At 39.3% G+C, this 22,181-nt stretch overlaps 3 protein-coding genes across 3 annotated transcripts; 2 read left to right on the top strand and 1 right to left on the bottom strand.

The window, feature by feature from the left end:
* Positions 1-649: 649 nt before the first annotated feature.
* On the top strand, positions 650-6,089 carry ddias (DNA damage-induced apoptosis suppressor). Its single transcript, XM_080884460.1, has 5 exons — positions 650-1,005; positions 1,208-1,369; positions 1,899-2,007; positions 2,465-2,778; positions 3,034-6,089. The coding sequence occupies exons 1-5, from the start codon at positions 884-886 to the stop codon at positions 4,694-4,696; spliced, it is 2,370 nt and encodes a 789-aa protein (XP_080740586.1). The 5' UTR covers positions 650-883; the 3' UTR covers positions 4,697-6,089.
* Positions 6,090-6,704: 615 nt separating this feature from the next.
* On the top strand, positions 6,705-17,091 carry LOC308398747 (uncharacterized protein). Its single transcript, XM_080885529.1, has 4 exons — positions 6,705-7,063; positions 7,645-9,063; positions 9,938-10,077; positions 10,228-17,091. The coding sequence occupies exons 2-4, from the start codon at positions 8,905-8,907 to the stop codon at positions 12,956-12,958; spliced, it is 3,030 nt and encodes a 1,009-aa protein (XP_080741655.1). The 5' UTR covers positions 6,705-7,063; positions 7,645-8,904; the 3' UTR covers positions 12,959-17,091.
* A 10-nt stretch (positions 17,092-17,101) lies between these two features.
* LOC308398748 (uncharacterized protein) lies at positions 17,102-22,110 on the bottom strand. The gene is made up of 7 exons (XM_080885530.1): positions 22,065-22,110; positions 21,341-21,463; positions 21,065-21,181; positions 20,785-20,841; positions 18,157-18,312; positions 17,829-17,942; positions 17,102-17,705 (listed from the first exon to the last, which is right to left on the bottom strand). The coding sequence occupies exons 2-7, from the start codon at positions 21,461-21,463 to the stop codon at positions 17,658-17,660; spliced, it is 615 nt and encodes a 204-aa protein (XP_080741656.1). The 5' UTR covers positions 22,065-22,110; the 3' UTR covers positions 17,102-17,657.
* Positions 22,111-22,181: the final 71 nt, after the last annotated feature.

Genomic DNA, 22,181 nt, shown 5'->3' with positions numbered 1-22,181 from the left:
GTTGTGAAAAAGACAATGGTTGCAAATGTTGGGCAATTTCCTGCCTTTGTAACAAATGATGCAAGCACTGAAACCGGTCAGGTCTGTCACACAGTGTTCAGTAATTTTTCTTGTGAAGGGGATTATGCATATCCAATTGCGACATAATATGCAAAGGCTAGGTGGCATCATGGGATTTTATGAAAAACTGTCATTTATTTGTCAAAACAAATGCTCAGAAATTTCTCCCTTATTGGTCCCTTTAGGCACTGTGCATTGAACTTTTTGATGTTAAAAGTGAGCAGTAGAGTTTGTTTTCAGACACTGCTGAATCATCATACTGGACATAACTTCAGTTTACACGTTATCCAAACAAGTCTTAAATGACTGGATTTGAAGAAAAAAATGAATACAGACACTTCACTCTGACAAATTTTCCAATTTTAGACGAAAATGATAGGCAAAAGGACAAAAAATTTATCTAACAGAAATTAATTTGATTTGTTTTACTAATATATCTATAATTAAATAAAATACATATCATGCAGTAGTTGAAAACATTATTTTATTAAAATTATCGTAGATTCATCAAGAAATGTAGTTTCATGTGATCGTCTTATACAGTAGGTGGCGGTGCATCCTCCAGCTGACTCACGTACAACATGGAAATGAAGACACGAAGAAGTAGCATTTTGTGTACAGTTAGCAAAAGGGCATGTTTGCTATGACGGCATTAAAGTTAGATATTGGCGGGCTTTGCTATGTTTTTCGTAACGTTTGTAATAGTTTTTCGTGCTCAAATCCTTCGGTTACAAAAACAGATCAAATAAACAGTCATGTATTAAGTGGGTAATTAACTAGCGGTTAGCCTGCTATCTGCAGCTGCGTGTCTCAGTTGACTGAAATGTCTTATAGACGGGCACTGGTGGATTGTGCGGTGTTGTCTCTGCAAGATCCCTGTGTGTTTTATCCGTGTTGCAGATGCTGTTTCTCCAGGATTGATGTTGACCAGCAGGACACTACGAGGTAAACACAAAGGTTCAGTTGTAGCCGAGAAACGGTAGCATTGTGAAAATCCCTTTAGAAACTGTGCTGAGAGGACTGTATCTAAGTGAGATACAGTCCAGTTAAAAGTGAATGGATTTCTTTTAGAAAATTAGAATATTTTTTTATACAATGTATGTTACCTCCGTTACCTGACAGTAACGTCTCTGTGTACCCACCACAGATGCAGATGCTTCAAGTGTGGTTACAAGTGCCTGAGAGAACAGGTGGATTACAGGTACCGTCTCTCACTGAGGGTGGCCCGGGACGGACGTATATTCGGGATAACAGTATTTGGAAACAGCTTGAAACCATTCTTTGGCATTCATGCAAATGAATTACAAAGGTGAGTACAGAAAACACAATGCAAGTTCCTATTATCAAGACTGAATAACTGTTAAAATGTTTTCCCAGGTTTAGAAGGAGTATATATTGGGATAAAGCAGAGGCCATGGATACATATAAGTTGAGGTCATAGTATGTGATGGAGTTGGTGTACTGGTTGTTGTCACTTAGGGTTTACTACACCTCCCTCCGAATATAAGAGGGTGGAGAAAACATTAGAACACTAGTGAGTGCTTTGCAGTTCAGTACAACACCAGGACCACCATCCACAAAAATGCCAGAATTTAAAATTTTTGGCAAGTTTCTATTAACCCCCCCAAAAAGAAGGAAAGAAATGGCAGTCCTATTGTATTAAATTTAACAGGTGTACCTAATAATATGGATACATGCTATTTGTATTGTACCTCTTCTTTTTAAAGTGCAGATTTTAGTGGTTTTTTGTCAGTTTCAAATGACTACAACGTGTGAAGAACATAACATCTTCTCTGATGGTTAAGTGAAGAGCTGTGTGGGCTTTGTGTCTTTTATAGATTGGTGGAAAACTTGGACAGACCCGTGGAACAATCTAGAAGACTCACATTGCTGGTGAAGGCAGTCGAGGACTGTTTCATTGGCAGACATTTCATTTTTGGTATAAAGGTACATTCGTAAATCACGTGTGTAAAAGTATTATGTGACATGCAAGATCAAAAGTTATTCAAATACATATGAAGACTTAAAAATAGGCATTCAACATTTTAGTCACTATTGCTGTTTGGAGGTTTTTTTGTTTTCTTTTTATATAACTTGAAATCAGTGACTTCCTGGTCACACAAAACAGCAGAAATTAACTCAAACTCAATTGTCCATATTTTTTTATTCCTGCTGTTACTTTGAACATAAAATGATTTAAAAAAAAACATGAAAAGCAAGACAAACTATGCAACAATTAAATAATAAACGTCTCTCCACATTTCACAATTTTAGTTTCTCAGTTCACCATTAAAGAAAATAAAATAATAGGATCAATATATGTCCAAAATGTGTTCTAATTATGCTTACTTTATTTTTGCATTGTTTGAGCTTAGCTGTCTGTGGTATCATCTGTGTTGTTTAGGTGATGGAAGCAGAAAGTGCGCTTTGGTTTGGAGGACCTGTTCTAAGTGGCTCCAGCAGTAAAAATGCAGCACAGTTTGTTGCTACTCAGATGATTCTTCCCAAAGCAACGGGAATGGGAGGATGCACCGTGGTCAGTTATTATCGGGTTCTTCTTCAGAAAGCTTCTGAATCTGAACTTGTATCTGCTGATACCAGCAGAATCTCCAGTCTTCCAGCAACAACCCCGCTCCTCATTCATGATCATTCTCCAACTAGCAGCTTTAGTGATGCCACACTATCTGCCTCTCATCTTTTGCCCCGATCACTTCAAAGGTAATGAAATTAAGAAATGATACAATCTTCTGTATTTTCTGTCCAAAAAACCCCTACTAACTAGAGAGTCATGTACTCCTATGTACTATTTCTTTGTAGGGACTACAAAATAACAATAAATGGCTCTGAAAGCCAAAGTAAAAACCACACATATTCTCATAAGCTACTGATATTGACTTCTAAGCATGTGGGTGGAGGTGCTGTTACATTACATGCAAAAATGATAATTGATAATAGCTTTTGTTTCCTTCCTAGATCACGTTACATAGACTGCACCCTTACTCCCACAGCTCCATGGCAGCAATCACTTGGACTGGTTACATCATCAGCAGAGCAGGAAGAAGGCTGCAGTACCCAGGAATGTGGAGATGAAAACAGAAGTCAGGCTGACAAAAGTGTAACACCATATCTTGCACAGAGGGGTTGCCAGGAAAACCAAAAAGTGGAAAAGGACTTGGGTCCTTTTTTCTCATTGCAGCACAGTTTTTATGAGAGTCCATCATCTGAGAAGGGAGCTGGAAACAGCCTTAGCCTAAAGACTTGGTTAAGGCCATCCCAGTATTGTCAGAATAGCCCCAAAGAAAAGGAGTTTTCTACTGGACAGCTCACCAGAACATTTTCATCAAGCTCATTGGCTTGGAACGATTTGCCTTTCTCTGAAAGTCTGACAGAGTTTTTATGTGAAGCCAATAAAGATTTTGACACTGATAGAGATACGAAACAAGTTCAGAATGTTCACTGGAAGGAAGTAAAGGCAAGAAATAACCTGGGAAACAGCAGCTTAATAAGTGAAACATCTTCCCAAAGAAATGCACAAATAACAGACAGGCATTTGCAAGCATTGTTGGATGCCACTAATACCCCTGCAACAAATGGATGTGGCTCACATGATTCAGCCAGCAAAGAATGTAAGAACCCTCTTCTGTTTGTCAAAAGGAGTCAAGATAGAAACATTTATTCCCATGGGTGTTATCAGGTGGATGGCACAGCTAGTTCACTGTCTTTTCAAAAGGAGGAAGAAGAGCAGCTTGGGGGGGATGCCTACAACTGTTCAGCAGATCTGTTTGGTAGCTCAGACACGATCAATCTTGAAACGGAGAGGCTCACCATGCATGCAGAAGCCGTCGGTGATGGCATGGAAGCTTGCTCACAGTTTTCCAAGGCAGATGAGCATCATCTGATTTATGAAAATGCGAATGTGACACAATCAACACCAGATAAAGGGAAATTTAAAAAAAGTAAATGCAGGGAGAGTTTGATTCCACAAGACACAAAAGGATTTGACTTTGTCCCTCCCTCTCAGTCCACACCCATTGTAAAACTAGGCGTCGTATCATACTCATGTGTTGACTTGTACAAAAGCGTGACAGGTGAATTCAGTTCACAGCCTGTCAATCAAAAAAGTTTTAATGCAAATTTACATGAAATGGAGAGTAAAAACAATTCTGTTCATAAACTGAACTGTGGTAATGCTGACCAGGCTTTGCAGAGTGAGATGGAATCTGTCAAAGAAAACTTTGTGTGGAGAACTACATCCAGCAGACACAGCCACAAACTTACCCCCAAAAGAAAATTCTTGAAACCAGTCGAGCATAAAAACAGTCTACATCCACTGCAGCACCTTAGGGTGCAGGAAGAGGCTCTAAACCGCATGTCAATCAACTGTAAAGCAAGATTTATTGACGTGTCAGAGTGTGGCTATGACAATGAAGCAATTGTTCCTCCTACACCTGCGAGTAAAATCCAACAAAGTGTGCCAATCCGCAAAAGAAAGCTGACAGACAACCGCAACAATTTTGGTTCCATCGAGTGTGTGCTGAGAAAGACAGAAAATTGTGACAGTGAAGAGGTTAGCGAAGGGATTCATGGGAGCCAGACATGTGACTGCTCTAGAGATCTGTTCTCTGACTCTTTCTGAGACATTGTGTTGCAGAGTGACTTGTAAGAAATCGTGCTCCATTGGAGTAATACTGCTGTTATTTTACTCTGTGTGAAACAGAAAAAGAGGGCTCATATATTAAACACTATAGATAGAAGAGAGATGCTGTCTTGACCTTAGAGTTTGCACTTTGACTGAAAGTGTAATGAATTCTCTTCCTCCGCCTTTTTCATCAAATGCTTAGTCTAACTCAATGTTTTTAATTTTTATGCACTGTTTAGAAAGCGCTTTTAATTAAATGAAATATATAAACATGTTACATTTACCACAATCATTGCCTGGTCTTATTACAACCTGAGCTTAGCAGCAGTTAAGGTGGGGCAAAATCTCATCAACGACTATGGTTTTTGAAACATGTATAGAATGTGTTTGTATGTCCACATACTTATAGATCCATATTTTTGAAAGTATTACTGTCTTCTTTGAACACATTAAGGCTTTTTTCTAAAGGCTCAAGTGACTAAAAGCTTGAGCTCACAAGCGTATGAAAAATTATAGCTATTTACTTTAAGATGTTTGTAAGGTTAATATGTAATTAAGTGGATATTTAATTGCTATCTATTCAAGGACAATAACATTTTTATTTTATGTTTTCATTTGTTTATATTAATACATGTCAATATAAATAAAGATTAAATACTATTACAAAAGATTATTTATGGAACAAAGGTCCCCTGATAGTTTAAGGCATGCTTTAGACCACAAAAGCCAACAACGCTGTCACATCCTGAAAGCTCTCCAGTATAATTTGAATCACACCAGAGTCCTAAGCAGACCTACTGTTCTCCTGGGTTCACACTGCAGTTGTGCCTTTCGAGGGGTGTTTATGTTGGGATGAGTGTGTAAGGTGTCATGCCAGAGAGCCAAGAATAGCAGCAATGACTACAATGTTCTGGGGGTGTGATCAAAATAGAGAAATGAAGACGATGTTACATTGGTAAAACTGGAAGTGGAACAAGTGAACAGCTGGAGCCTTGTACTGCATGTGTTACAGAAACAAGATTGGCATGTAGTCAGCTGGGTACGGCATTATTGTGTCTGTGTGTGAATGCACGTGCCTCTTTGGTTGGTACTTGTATCTTAAAAATGCTTATGTGCACAGTTTAACTGATTTTGGAAAACTCATGTGAATACATGTGACATGTGAATTTGCTGTTCATTTGGTTTCGCAAATGATTATGCATGGGTGTATCACAAAGTCTTGGTTTGCCAGACAGGTGGTTGAGACCGAAATATCTCTAAATCCCATGTACCATGATGTTGGTAATGGCCATGTGACGATACCTATGATCCCACTATATATTCAAATAATTACTATATAGGGCAGATCGATTAACTATTAAAATTCTGTTTTTGTTCATACTATGTATATGCTTTCTTTGACATTCTTTTAAAATTCGGCTGCAGTGAGAGGCAGAAATCATGAGACACAGAGTCATGCATTAAGAGTCACCTGGCTGGAGTTGTACTATTAATCATACAGTGATGTCATGCACCTCAACCATTGGCCAGCTAAGAGATACAATTTTGTGATACTTTGCCTGTTTATTTTACCTACATTGCACTGTGGCACTCGATGACTTCACATTGCGTATACTAAAAGTACTAATGTTAAAGCAGACATTTTTAACACCTGGCAAAATATTCATTTTCCATTTTCTTGTACCTTTATAAACATGTTATAATGAAGCTGACTAAAAAAATACAGTATATATATATATATATATATATATATATATATATATATATATATATATATATATATATATATATATATATTGGTTTATATGCATGGTATACTTTGAAAAACGAATATAATTTGTAGCATATGCAATAACTATGCACTTAATTCTTCATACTTTAAATATTTCATAGCAGCTAAGAATTTTTCAGTCCTTGACCTTCCTCGACATTTCCTGCGACATTAAGGGTTGTGACCCTCTTTTTAGTGCCACTGGACTTATTTTTATTATTTACTTTGTGATGCAGTAGTAGTGCTACTGCACAGCAAATTCAAAAGTGTTAAATTTTTTGGTGTTAATAGTCTCCTTGCAAAAGTAGAGTTAATTTTACTCTAAGCAGAGTCACATTCTTTTAATGTAACTCTGAGGTGTAAAATGATAGTAGTTAAAATCGAGTGTTAAAAATGAGTGTTTCTCTGTCAAATCTGGAGGTGTTACAATGGAAACATTAACTCTTGACCTCTTAACTCTGAACTCCTAGAGGGGCTATGACACCAACAGAGTAAATTCACAGACTCCGCCCCCAGCACGGCTCCAATCGAAGCTGAAGTGAAGCCGTTTCAGAACATTTTGCTCTACATATTTGAGTTGTTTGCCATGCTTGGTAAGTCATTTTTTCAAAGATTGTTTCAATTGTTATTAGCTTTTACTTCTGTGGCTCTTTGGAGTTGAGACAAAGCTGTGTGAAAGGCATTAGCCATGTTGCTCGCTGATAGCATAATATTCTGTTTTAGCTAGCTGAAAGGTATTGTTTGCGGGCAAATACCACAGCCTTGAAAAAAGCTTGCATGTGAATTTTCAGTCAAACGTTTGGTCAAATACACCTAAAACAATGTCTAGAATGTGAAATGTTGGTATAATGGTGCTGCTTGAAGCCTGAAAACGATCGCCCATAAAAAAAAAAACGAGCAAACAGCAGTAGCAGACGTCCTGACTGGGTTCTACGTTAGAATTTAGATCCCTCCAGAGTTTTGTGCACACGGTTTAGGTAAAAATGAAAAAGGTTGAGGTTTTACATTTAGTTCAGTATTACCTGTTGCCTGTATCCTTGTCTTTTGGGAAAATACTTTACACAAGTAATGGCTCAAAGAGGATTCCTTTTTTTTTTTACTGTGCTGCAATTGTTTACTGGATTATTTGTGCCGTTAATTAGTGTCAACTAATTTTTATTCAATCTCCACACAGGATATGCTTGTGAAGATGGAATATGGGGGAGAGCAGAAGTGCGTTGAAGTTCCACAAAGGGATGAATGAAGGACATGCATATTGTATTGAAGAAATAAGTGATGAGAATGCTGTTATTTGCATTTACCAGCTCACCTATGTCAGACCTTTTGATAAACAAAATTCTAATGAAAGTGAGAACATGTATACTGTTACATCTTTCAGAAAATGTTTTGAAATTGTGGTGCACAGTTCAGAATAAATGTTTTTCAAAAACCATTGCATCTTTTTAGTAAATGTTTATTTCCAAAAGAAATTTCTAGAAGTTCAGAACAGTAAAATTCCCGCTTTTTAGAATGAATTAGAAGATAACTCTTACGTAGTTAAACTAAAATACTCTTTGAGAGTTAATATATAAACTCTTAACACCAAGTGTTAAATTATCAACTCCAGACAGATTTGGTGTTTAACACTAAATCAGAGTTAACGTACCAACTCTCCAAAAAGAGTTAAATTAACACTCTCTGGTGTGGACCCATATAGACACTTTAATAGTGTTGAAATCAAATCCGACAGTGTTAATTTGGACATGCTGGATTTGCTGTGTGCACACTTTTTAGGTTAAATGTCCTGCTGCGTTGTGGACGGAGGTGTGGCTGTGACATTAGAGAGCTAAAGAGATTAGAAAGGCGTGACAGGCACATGGTGTGGAAGGGTGGAGAAATGGCTTAGTATGGCGTTGTCAACAAAACGTCAGCTGAGGGGGACTGGCTCGTAGTCCTGACACTGGAGAAGCTCCCCTCTGTAGAATCAAAGCAAATAGAAATACTTAAATACATCCCACTTTTCTTTTTTAGTGCTAATCATAATGCTTTTCTCTAACTTCACCATTTCAGCAGAAGACTGGTGGAGACTCAGAGCTAACAGAGTAATTAATGTTTTGATAAGATTAAAATCAGCTGTGCACTCTGAATGTCTATAGTTCACATTAATTGCAGACTATTTTATAACTGTCCATGACCTCTGACCTCTCAATAAAAATAAAAGCTCCTTAAAATAGTTCCTGCTTCTGTTTTATTATGGGTATGAGGGACTTAATAGGAGCTTGCACTGTCTTTTGTCTGATGTGAGTACAAACACTGGTTCTGATTGCTTTAGTTCTGTGGTATCTTGTTGGCTGGTCCGTGGGCTGGTCTCAGTCCTCTCCCCAAAAGAGGCTATGGAGATTCTGACGTTAGACGCTAGCACTCCTTATAAGCACCTGTCCATTCATGTCACGCCATGCTCCCAATAGGAAAAGCGTGTGATTGTTTTCCGAATGAGACAGTGTGCGTAGATAGTAAAGTGGTACTATATATCCTGCATATACAGTTCTTTTCTTCATTTCACTGCAAGCAAGACAGCCGAGGTTTGTTGTTTTTCTTCCAACATAATATGGAGGTAAGGGATCATTTTTCCTAATGTACATTTGAAATAGTATGTTTGATCAGTTTAATAGTCAGGTATAAGTTTGGAGTTCAGAGTAGATTTTTTAGCATTTTTGTTGTATATTAACAAGAAACAAAGACATTTATTGACAGCTGTGTGTATTTAAAATCTGATTTTTTCCCATGTGCTCAAAGTAGTTCTAGAAATTTAGAAAACCTCATAAAGAAATGTCTTATGATTTTAACAGCTTATATATTTAAGAGAAAGGCAGTCTGCTTTTATATTCTTCGTGTGTGCACATTTTCTTTAATTTGGCAGAAATGGGGACATAAAGCTCTAGAATACATGTCCTTACTAAGTTTTAACATCTGTTGGATAGTGCATTTTAGGACAAAATCTTTAAGCCTTAAAATATGCTTTAGATAGTGAAATGTTTAGGAAGCACGCAGAGCTTTTTCAGATTTGTTTTGATCACTTTAATTATTCCTTCTGTTCAAAGTAACCTAACCTTGCCACTGTTCAGTGATGGGTGATACAATCCAAATCCAATCGATACAAAAATGTAACCCCGCTTATCTGAAGGCAATAAGGTGCTTTGGCAGTGTGAGCAAAATTATCTGATGTATTTACTCTTTGCAGTGACAAACTGCAAGTGATAAACTGACAAAGTTTGGTAATTAAGGAAGTGTATTATTGAGATTCGCTGCCCTAGTTCATCAAACATGGACAGTGGAATCATCTCATTAGCTTCAATGCACTGATTTTGATTAATTTGATTTTGTCACCTGATTAATGCTGTGTCAAGTGTCTTTATGAACGTGTTCGTACTAGCACTTGATTATAATAAGCAAGAATCTATTTTTACTTACTGCTCTGTACTCTCCAGGTGGCACCTTGTGCCCAGGAAGTTGGTAGACATGCGGCATTACTGTTGGCTTATCTGAACTTGCAGAGAAAACAAGGCCACTTTTGTGACCTTGTGCTCAGACCGGGACAGAATGCAGGTCAACTTTACCCCGCACACAGGTGAGAAAAATAAGCTAATAACAAACAAACACACCAACATATACATATCATCAAACTGCCCAATGATATCATGATTATACTAACAGTGTATGTCTTACACGATGTTCAGGATTTCAGACCTCACCACAAAACTGCTCTTTGTTCCCCCAGATGTGTGCTGGCAGCCTCTAGTCCAGTGTTGGCATCTGTCTTGTCCTCTGCTGGCGCTCTGGTGGAGCTGCAGGCCAAATGTCTCTCTGACTCTGTATTAACACCTCTTTTGGACTATATTTACACAGGGGATTTGCCCTACAGTTACGGCCAGCAACAGTATTATAGTCTGCTCACAGCTGCCTGCTACCTGCAGATGGATGAACTGCAAAAGGCTCTGAGGGCTCAACAGCAGACTGAGGTTTGCACTGCAAATGGCGCAGAGGCTTCTGCTGAAGCTGAAAAGAATTCTTATAGGACAACTGTGAATACCTCCCCTCATATGCCATCAACATCCAGCATTTTTACCTTTAGAAAACCTGACAAAACAAACATCTCCAGTGAACAAAGTATGACAACTTCACCAGACAGCGATATTCAGTATCAGGATTCAGACAATGTGGATCCGTTTAGTGAAAGTCAGATGCTCTCAGCTGCTATGGATTGCAGCACTGATGAAGTAGAAATAGATACAGGTAGAAATAGCAGAGACCACTGCAGTGGAAGGGATGCAAGGACTTTAAGCTATCCAAGTGCACCCTGTGGTATACTTGAAAGAACTGAAAGGAGCACAAATGCACGACATGCCAGACAAGCAACTTATCTAACGCCACAGCATTTGACTCTGAATGTCCCTAGCATTGCTGAAGTGTATCACACGTCTAAAGTGGACAAAGAGGCGGAAAAGGATCGGCTTAATCCAGCTGGCATCTGGCAAAGGTACACAGGTGACACTCTGGTGAGGACAGCTGAAAATAGGAGGAGCTCATCTTCATCCCCACATTCATATTGTGCGGCAGTACCTGTCATCTGTCACAGCAGCAGAGCAGCTATCCCCCAGCTAGCAGATGTGTCTCCTGTGTCTCCCTGCCATTCAGCCCTCCAGACTTCAAGCAACTCCAGCAGGTCTCCAGTCTCACGTTCAGCGAGCATAGAAAATGACAGCATTATTGAAGGTATTACATCTAAATGCAAACGTCAATATCAAGCACAGAGCCAGGAATACGGCCACAATAAAAAACACACTATTACACAAAATCTGAATAACAAGGATAATTTAGATCAATGTGCTTTACAAGATTTATATTACAAATCCAGTGGAGGTAGATCTCATTTTGACAGCAGCGATTCAGATCATTTTACAATGCAGGGCAATGAATGTGTTGACAGAGGATCATCTCACTTTACCAACAATAATGATCAGCATGCTTATTGTGATTCCTTTCAGAAAAATACACACAATCTTAGAGAAGATTCAGTGCTGCAGAGTAAGGACTGGAGTCAAGAATTGAAGCATAAAATTGATCTCAGGTTTGATGATTTCTCAACCAAAAAAAAGCAGCTGGATTTCTTTGAATCCTACAATGTCAGCAAATTGGCAACAGCAACAGCAGAACCAGGAGGTCTGAGAGCTGAAGTTCCACTTATTGCTCATCCTGTGGAGGACTTAAACACAGAACATCTAGGTCCAGAGGAAGAGGTGAAAGAGGAACACAGTTACTCTAATAGAGTTCCAGCTGAAAGTGATATACAGGACAGCCACTGCAACTATGAACCAAAGAAAGGGTACTCAAACATATACAGAGCTGACACAAGTGCAAACAATGCTCCTTCTAACCATGATTCAAACTACAGTCCTACAGCGGTGGACACCAAAGAATACCATGCTGATAGCTTCCCGAAAGCTCTGCAAACTGAAAAGACCTCAGGCACTGACATCACAGAATCACATTCGATTTTTACAATGCCTGCGGACAGAAACATGTCTGACACCAGTGTTGACAGTGCTGTGAGACACTCTTATCATGGACATCTTCGTTATCATTGCCTACAGCATGATGATATGCAAGAGGATGTGCACTTATTGCAGGGTGGTTCTGATCACAAACGCTCCCACTCAAACCACTTTGATGATTCTGATGGTTCAAGTGAGGAGGAAGACTTTGGTGCCTTTGAGAGTCCCCTAAAGCAGCACTACAGCTCAACAGAGACTACAGACCAGTTTCTTCTTCTGGATATTAGCACAAGACCTGCAGAACTATTAGTATCCTGCAAACACCGATCTGGCATAGAAGAGAAAGGGGATATGTTTGAAACTGGAATCTGGGCATATGATGGAGCAGAGAGGTACGAAAAAACATCTGTAGCATCTGTTGAAATGAAAACAGTTACGGCTAGGGCTAAATTTGGAACTGGGAGACTTGATATGGGTGGCACACACTGGGCTGCAAAGACAAATGCTGAGGAAAGAAAGCCTGTTGTTCAAAGTAGTCCAGCTGTTGAGACTATTCAAAATTCTTGCATTGTGTCTGAAGTTTCCAACCTTAAAGAAGGTGAGAACCAAACCATTACCTCGACACACTGTTCACCTCCTGGAGTGTCAGACTCCATGCAACCCTCTGTGTCTTTTTGCATGGCATCTGGCCTTTCAACCAGCATGCCAACCAATAGATCAGCTCATCTGTCATCTCCTGTTCACCACCCATTCCAATGCTCTCTATGCGACCGTTCCTTTAGCCAGCGAGGTTCTCTAAATAGACATGTGCGGAGCCACCTTGGTGTAAGGCCCTTCCCCTGCCCCCGCTGCCCTATGACTTTTTCACGCCAATACCGTGTCACCGAGCACATGCGTGTTCATCAGCGATGTACCCCTGGGAATGATTTTCAAAAGCCTCCTGCTTCATCAACTTGAGACTTTGAGGAAAAGCTAGGAAACTGAAATGCATTTTTCATTATAATATAATGTGTGTTAGGATGACAGTTTCCTTTAGTGTCTTGCAAATATATGTAAGACAGGGAATTTTTTTACATGTTCGATTTTTAAAATCAGAACTTGCAGATGAAAGTTAGTGACTTTAATGCAATTAATATAGGCTATTCTAAATAAGCAAAAACAGTAGGAGGGCAAGAAAGTAAAGAAAAATAAATGTTGTGGATCTTAATCATTTTAATATGCAGCAGTAGGTAATCCTGTTGATTCACAGCTAGAGCATCCTGGATTCAAACCAGGGCAGGGCCCTCCTGTTTGGAGTCTGTGCATTTCATCCGACCTCTGGGATATCTGGTTTCTGTCACCAGCAAAAACAAGTGTTCTTGCGCCCTTGACAAAGGTAATAAAACTGGTGGGAGTTGTTTCCCATAATGTGTTCAGTATAGAGAATTTGTTTTCCTACAGCCATTAAATAAAATAATCTATTAACTGAACATAGTGCAAAGGCAACATATCAAATGCATAAACAGAGAATGAATCAAATGAAATGCTTTTTTGAATTTGATGCCAGCAACACATTAAGAACAGAGTGCGAGACAAGGCCATGTTGGCAGTGATGCATCATCTCTGATATCAGAAACCCTGTATACGTATTTGGCAACTGAGGTAACTAAATGCTGAAGTTTTAAAGGCAATATGTTTCCCATTCTTACCTTAGTGGAAGATTTTAGCCTTTAAAGACTAATTAATTGTTGCAATGTTATTTTGACATTCACTTGTTGAAATGAGCCTTTCCTTAAAAAGGTTTTCCTTTGGATGAAAGGACTTATTCCAAAACCTGTATACTAATCCACTAATATACCTCTATACCATGCAGTACTTTGAAATGTGCATTGATAACAAACCACATGGCCCCACTTCTCTTTACTGCAGATTTTGTTTTTCATATATACATGTGTGCATGTGAGGATGTTCATTTTTAATCTTTGCATTTTTTTTTCCGCTAACATTTGTGAATGCAACAACAAATCTTGTGATTAAATATTCCTGAGCCTATGCAGTTATTTCCAGTACAGAACAAATTTGGTTTTAAATACAGTTCTGCTTAGCTGCCATGTCACCATTGGCCTTTGTGAATATCTCTGCATACACAGATTTCTCCAGATTTTCTGTATCTTTCAGTGATATTATGTAGCTGTGTCTTAAATTGGAAATATTGTTCTTAAATTGTCTCTTACAGAGTTGTGAATTCCTCCATTCCTCTGAAAGATGTGTCCTCTTTTTTCTGTTCCTTTTATAACCAGTCATGTTGTTTAGTCATTGTCTTCCTCCATGTCACCCTATCCTAGCATTCTCCTGTTAGCCCTAAATTTACATATCCTTCATTCTTCACCATTTTTTTTTAATTGCCCCATTATAACATTTGCTTACATCAAATTCAAAAGTATACAATTTTTAACAGTTGATATATTCCCTTTTTACTATTTTAAGCTAAACATATGGTATGACTGATTTGCAAATCAGTACGAAACCCAGAAGCAACCTGGAAAACAAGGTGGCATTTCCCTGCAAACTAAGTGTAGAACAAATGAATATTTTATGTTTATATATTTGGTATTTCACAATAACAATGTGAAAATAATGGCCAAATCTACAGAAAATACCATTCTGCAGCTTCCCTCTACTTTATCTGTTCGGCTTGCAGTTTACCGTACTGGCAGCTATTGCGTTCGCATATCAGTGTAAAACACTCTAAAAGATTGCGGTATACTACTGGCACCAAACAACAGACAGATACCAGCTCATGCACAAAGTAGATCATTTAGTATCTAAACAGATAGAGTTTATTAGAGACCAAACCGAGTAAAACTCAATAATGACTTCACATTCACCAGGTAGCCAGAACCATGACATTTCCTCTCTGTGTGTGATTTAATTTAAAGATATTACCATGTCAACTAACTGGCTGGTACATTATATTCCAAAGTTGCTTTCACGGCCTTTCACTTCCACAGGTACCAGAGCTGTCTAGTCTAATGCAGAGAGGGAGACACACACATATTCTATGCTCTTATTAACTTTACATCTCTGCGGCCTGCTGGAGCGGGAGGGCTAGTAGGAGGAGTTGGCCGTCCGACTGCGGTCTGGGGTGTGGGGCCTCCCTGCTGCTGCGGAGTCGGGGTGGTCTGCCTCTCCCCACCGCAGGGAAAAGGGTAACACCACCTGGGTCTGGGTGCAATTCCCCCCTCCAGGGGCAAGGGTACCTAGACCCGGTTTGTAGAGTACGCTTGGGGAGTGTGATTGTGTGTACAGCGTCTCTTTATGTCTGTCTCCACGTTGGTTGAGTGTGGAGTGAGTGCATATGAGAGCATGAGGGTGGGAATGGATGTTTGTGTCTGTGTGTGCCTGTATGTCTGTGTCTATATGTCAGGTTGGGTATCAGACGCCACCTCTCTGGGGACACCTCAGGCCCTCCAAGGTTTGGAGGCCTATCTCCACCCACCACCACTTCCCCTGCCGGTGGCGGACTCCCTCAGGTGTCGGTGTGTTGGTGGTTCTTTGTGTCTGGGGGTGGGCGTCCGGGTACACACCGGCTCACTCCTTGGCGGCCGCTTGTCGGGGCCTGGGGCCTGGGGCTCGCTCGGGCCCCTTTGGAGGTGGGGTGCCCCCGGCCTCTCGGCCTGGGGCTCGGTCACTCAGGCACAGCTGGGGGCCGGCGGAGCTCACGGGCGCGTCACTGCAACTCCCCCTGACTTCTGCTCCGCGGCTGCTGGGCGAGCCCTCATCTGGGACTCTCCTCAGCTCTTACTGGAACAGTGGCGCGGCTGCCCCTCTGTTGGTCTTCCATGGTCTCTTGTGTTCTGGGGGCCTCTGGATGTCTGGAGTTTTGATCTCCTCCATACCCGCTTCACACCCTGGAGGACGGGGCTGTGGCCCCCCCACACTCCCTAGCAGATCATTACATGGAGAAACCTTTGGAATGCAAGCATGCTGATCCACACAGGTATGCACACATGGGTATTCACAGACACGGACTAAAGCTTTCTTGGCTGCTGCCTCGGAGCACACTGTGCGCTGTCTATCTTGCGTGCTGCACAATATCGTTTATTATTTAGTAAATATTGATATCTATGACTAGCTAGTTTATTGTGATGGTGCTTTGTTTTCTCTATTATTATGTTGCTCTTTGTTGTTTGCTGTCTCCTCTGTTTGTTTGGTTTTTTTTTTTTCTCCATACAGGTGACCCAGGAGTTCTTTTTTTTTTTTCTCTCTCTTCCCCCCCCTTCTCACCGTCTCTTCTCCCCTTTGGTTTTCTTTCTTTCTCTCCCCCTCTTTCTCTCATTCATTCCCCCTGTCCTATTTATTAAAAAAAAAAAAAAAATAAAATAACTTTACATGTTTAGCCATTAAGTAGTGTAGTAGATCTTTGCCATAATATTGACTTCATTCCATTTAGTGTTGTGATTCTGAATGTCTCTATATGTAATAGTTATATGTCTCACATAGTGTTCCCTGTAAGAGAGGACAGCTTGTTGGGTGTCACAGTGTTTGTGCCAATGGTGTGAAACACGAGTCAAGGGCAGCTATGAGGTTCTGTGCATGTTCTGTCTGGTCTATTCCAAAATATTTAGGGACAGAAGGGTGAAAAAGGATCATATTATTTGGTATCTTACACCTGGTATGAACTATTGGTACCTTTGATAGGTAAATACATATATAAATAAAAGGGCAATGCAATTTATGAGAGGTGCTTTAAGTTCCTAAGATTGTGTTTTCATGTTCTGAAGTTCCCGCCTATTTTAATTTTTTTTTTAAAGTTGGGTTATTAACTTGTGATGCTAAAAAAAACCCTTGTAGGACATTTACTTGTGTACTTATGATTAATAAGGACTGTTAATATTGTTTTGTTATACTAATGTAATAGTTTGGGCTCTATGGCTTTTGAAACATTAGCTGTGAGATGAGCAGTCTCCAGATAAAATCAACCAGCTGATCTAAGAACACTGGAACAGTCAAACTGCAAAGTGAGACAAAGACAAACATTTCTGATAAAAAAGATGTAATTAATTTTGAGATCATTTAACTTTAATATTATAAGAATGTAACATTGTACTTTAACTGCATTAAAAGGTTTCATGAAAAATGTTACGATACCTTAAAAATATTTGTGTGTGTGTCTTTCTTGCATCTCCTTTCTGTTTCTTTACTAACATACAAACACACATATATCAGCACACATTACAAACAAATACAATTAGTAGGGAAATATGAAAAAAGGTGCAACACATGCAATAATGCAATTAATTAATTGTATTAATTTTATAAGGAACCATCAGAATAGTTGCTAAAACTCAGTTGAGGAGGTGCCCCAACAGAATTAAATGGCAATATCTAATTAATTAAGGTAAATTGGACCAGTAAATACATTTGTACATAAATTTGGTTTATTAAGGATAATATTAGCATGTGACATGGAATATGAACCATACTTGTATGAAACAGATTATTAATTTGTTCCTTATTGATTTATCAAGTTTATGTTAGGTTATACACCATGCAATTTCAAAACGATGCATTGAATCTGCCGCTTCAGCAAACTAAAACTAAAGGGTTTGTTTATACAGTATATATATATTTCTTCTCTTAATTTTTCACACTTCAGACAGTCCTCTTGTGTTTGCTATTCAACTGACGAATCAGGCGATGCAGCAGTCATCACTACAATGGCCTAAAGGAGGAGAAAAAATTAGCGTAACTTGACCTTTTGCAACTTTTTAAAACAAATATTGGGTAATAAGTTCCTTGTAGGACATTCCCAACACTAAGCAATGACTGCAGTGTGCCCTCTTACCTGGCTTTTTGTGGATCGCAGGGCAATGCCAGCCAGAGCTGACATTACAATGAAAATAACCGCTACAACAAAAGTGTAGAACACCAAAACTGCTTCCAAAGCCAATCCCATGAGCTAAAAAAAAAAAAGGTTGACATTAAAGAAATGAAATACACTGTTACATAGCATTTAACGCTATATTATATTTAATTTAATACATTTAAGAATTTAATTAGTTAAATTTAAAGCTCCAGTCAAAATACATCATGCTGTCCAAAAGATAGGTAAATAACAATAACAATAACAGAGACATAAAACCTGAGGCTGAGAAATATGATAAAACAATTACCTGGCGATTTTCCATTGGTTCAGTAAATGAAAAGGTTCCATTATCATAGATGTAATCTAGGTGGTAGGAATATGCTTCTATGTCAGGCAGGATGTGTATTAAAGTCCAGCATGCGACCAGTATGGAGACAATGCTCAGAGATAACGAAATGGTTACCTGCAGACACCAACAGACAAAGATGGGGGTGATACACAGTCATTTAAAACAAATAAATTCCACTGGAGTCTATGCAGTTCTGTGAAAAACTGAGTACACATGAGAACCACTTTTAGCAGCAATAACTTCAACTAAAATGTGATAAAGAAATCACAACCTCAAGGGTTAGGGTTCTGAGCAACTTCTTAAGAAAAAATCCCATTATATTGAGGTTGGTAAGCATTTGTTTATGCACAGCTCTCTTAAGGTCCAGCCACAGAATTTCAGCTGGACTCAGCTGGACCATTTCAGCACCTCAAGTATTTTTATTCCCAGTTTCTTTCTTGTAGATTTGCTGGTGTCCAAGGTTTTGCTGTGAAAAGGCTTTCTAATGGAAACCCTTCCAAACAAACTATTCTCCTTCAGTCTTTTTCCAGTTGTACTGTCATAAAAGTTAACATTTAACATGCTAACAAAGACCTGTAGTATAGTTTGTTTGTCGCATGATCTGACTTTGGGGTGAATTATGTCCACATAGTGAAGATTGTTGTTAACATACAGTGGGGCAAAAAAGTATTTAGTCAGCCACCGATTGTGCAAGTTCCCCCACTTAAAATGATGACAGAGGTCAGTAATTTGCACCAGAGGTACACTTCAACTGTGAGAGACAGAATGTGAAAAAAAAAATCCATGAATTCACATGGTAGGATTTGTAAAGAATTTATTCGTAAATTAGGGTGGAAAATAAGTATTTGGTCACCTCAAACAAGGAAAATCTCTGGCTCTCACAGACCTGTAACGTCTTCTGTAAGAAGCTTTTCTGTCCCCCACTCGTTACCTGTATGAATGGCACCTGTTTGAACCCATCATCTGTATAAAAGACACCTGTCCACAGCCTCAAACAGTCAGACTCCAAACTCCGCCATGGCCAAGACCAAAGAGCTTTCGAAGGACACCAGGAAAAGTATTGTAGACCTGCACCAGACTGGGAAGAGTGAATCTACAATAGGCAAGCAGCTTGGTGTGAAAAAAATCAACTGTGGGAGCAATCATCAGAGAATGGAAGACATACAAGACCACTGATAATCTCCCTCGATCTGGGGCTCCATGCAAGATCTCATCCCGTGGGGTCAAAATGATCATGAGAACGGTGAGCAAAGATCCCAGAACCACACGGGGGGACCTGGTGAATGATCTGCAGAGAGCTGGGACCAAAGTAACAAAGGTCACCATCAGTAACACACTACAACGGCAGGGAATCAAATCCCGCAGTGCCAGACGTGTTCCGCTGCTGAAGCCAGTGCATGTCCAGGCCCGTCTGAAGTTTGCCAGAGAGCACATGGATGATACAGCAGAGGATTGGGAGAATGTCATGTGGTCAGATGAAACCAAAGTAGAACTTTTTGGTATAAACTCAACTCGTCGTGTTTGGAGGAAGAAGAATATTGAGTTGCATCCCAAGAACACCATACCTACTGTGAAGCATGGGGGTGGAAACATCATGCTATGGGGCTGTTTTTCTGCCAAGGGGACAGGACGACTGATCCGTGTTAAGGACAGAATGAATGGGGCCATGTATCGTGAGATTTTGAGCCAAAACCTCCTTCCATCAGTGAGAACTTTGAAGATGAAACGAGGCTGGGTCTTCCAACATGACAATGATCCAAAACACACCGCCCGGGCAACAAAGGAGTGGCTCCGTAAGAAGCATTTGAAAGTCCTGGAGTGGCCTAGCCAGTCTCCAGACCTCAACCCCATAGAAAATCTGTGGCGGGAGTTGAAAGTCCGTGTTGCTCGGCGACAGCCCCAAAACATCACTGCTCTCGAGAAGATCTGCATGGAGGAATGGGCCAAAATACCAGCTACTGTGTGTGCAAACCTGGTAAAGACCTATAGTAAACGTTTGACCTCTGTTATTGCCAACAAAGGTTATGTTACAAAGTATTGAGTTGTATTTTTGTTATTGACCAAATACTTATTTTCCACCCTGATTTACAAATAAATTCTTTACAAATCCTACCATGTGAATTCATGGATTTTTTTTTCACATTCTGTCTCTCACAGTTGAAGTGTACCTCTGGTGCAAATTACTGACCTCTGTCATCATTTTAAGTGGGGGAACTTGCACAATCGGTGGCTGACTAAATACTTTTTTGCCCCACTGTACATCTGAATGCTCCAGACCAGCAAACTGCCAAAAACATCTACTTTTACAGAGATGCTCTATTAATCAAGTGCATTTGCAGCACTACATACCCTGTTTATTTCTATGGAAGCAGTAAAGGTGTGATTTATCTTCACAGGTGTTAAGATATTAACAATGTTCAAATATAAGTCAAACTATAAATTAAACTATAAATCACTGACGATAATGCAATATTAAATTCTAAGGCATCCATAAACACTTTTATTTGAAGAAACCTCTTGTTCAATTTCTAGTTCTAGTATAATTTTGCTATAATATAACATTCATCATATTTCAGTAGAACTTACTGTTTTCTTGGTGGTGTTATGTTGTGCCAAAATGTATGTAATTCCACATATGATTAACTATGAGAAGACAGAGAGAAAGACAGATTTATTACATATCCCATCTGTTGGATGTTTGTAAGGTGACAGGAAAGCAAACACTGACACTAAAATAAAGTGCAATATAAATTCTGATTATTTAATACTTCTTAAGTTAATGTTAAGTTAATGTTAAGTTAAAAAATATTGAGTCACGTCAAACTTCCCAAGGCACTCTTTATTATTCCCTTGTTGAACTACCAACCAGTGTCCCCAGCAGGAAGCCTGGTGGGATGACTGTCCATACATACATCATCTGGGAGTCTGCCGTGATCGCAACGGATATGATAAAGAAGGATGCACCCAAGATCAGCACAATTGTCTAGGAGAAAACATAAACAACGTTTAGCATGATTTTGTTAGCTATGTTTTATTTTCTGTGGCAATATAAGCCTCAAGTTCTTCTCAAATGTGGAAAGATACTGAAATGAAACAAAACAACAAACATTCATGTGCATTTGTGTATGTGTCAGTGTCTTACACCAATAATTTTGGGTTGTCCCTTTAAGAAGCGGTGTAAAGGTTTTGTGCCCCCCACTGAGGTGCCTTGAGGATTTCCATTATTCCCACCTGGATCACTCACAGAGAGGAGCTCAGCAGACATCTAACCCATTAACACACAATGGTTCACAATCATTATTCTCAATCAATTCTTAACAAATGCATGTATCAAATGTCAGATTTATCATCTGAAAAACTCTGGCAGCATGTGTGTAGCTAATGGGATTTCTTCTTATGACAGCAAAATATTTTTTCACTTTTAATCATAATTATACACTACAGCATTAATTTTTAGTTGTATCTTAGGAGATAAAAGCTCCCGGAGTCCATTTAAGCTTGTTGAGAAGCCCAAAAGCCTGATGCTACAGATGCTGCTGAAATAGCATGGAGTCTGCAACAGATTAGCTACTAGCAACTGACCAACAATAGTCCAATAGACTGGCTGCCTGGTGCTTCAGCTTGTTGTCTGTAAGTAAACTGAGCAACTGTAGACAGTAAGCACATTCACAACATAAGCAGAAGTACTGTACTATAAAATATCTATTAAAAAAAGGAAAATCTGCTGTTCCACCAATCCACCGACACTCAAAAGCGTGTCTGCTTTAAGCTACAACTGTACTTCATTTTGAAGTGACTGACTACAAAATAAAGTTGTTTTTTTTACCAAGCAAAAAGAAAGCTAGTAAACAAGAGAAAAAACAGACCGTAGGCAGCTGTGCAGTCAGAGCTGTAGTTCAGTGTGGAAGCTCCTCATATCAGGTTCATATCTGGAGCAGCTTATGGGTAATCTCTGGACGATCACATCATTTTGAACTCTGAGA

This window comes from Rhamphochromis sp. 'chilingali' (genome assembly GCF_963969265.1).
Source record: "Rhamphochromis sp. 'chilingali' genome assembly, chromosome: 6".
Lineage (NCBI taxonomy): Eukaryota > Metazoa > Chordata > Actinopteri > Cichliformes > Cichlidae > Rhamphochromis > Rhamphochromis sp. 'chilingali'.
The sequence above is the reverse complement of the archived record's forward strand: the minus strand, read 5'-3'. Positions and strand labels throughout refer to the sequence as shown.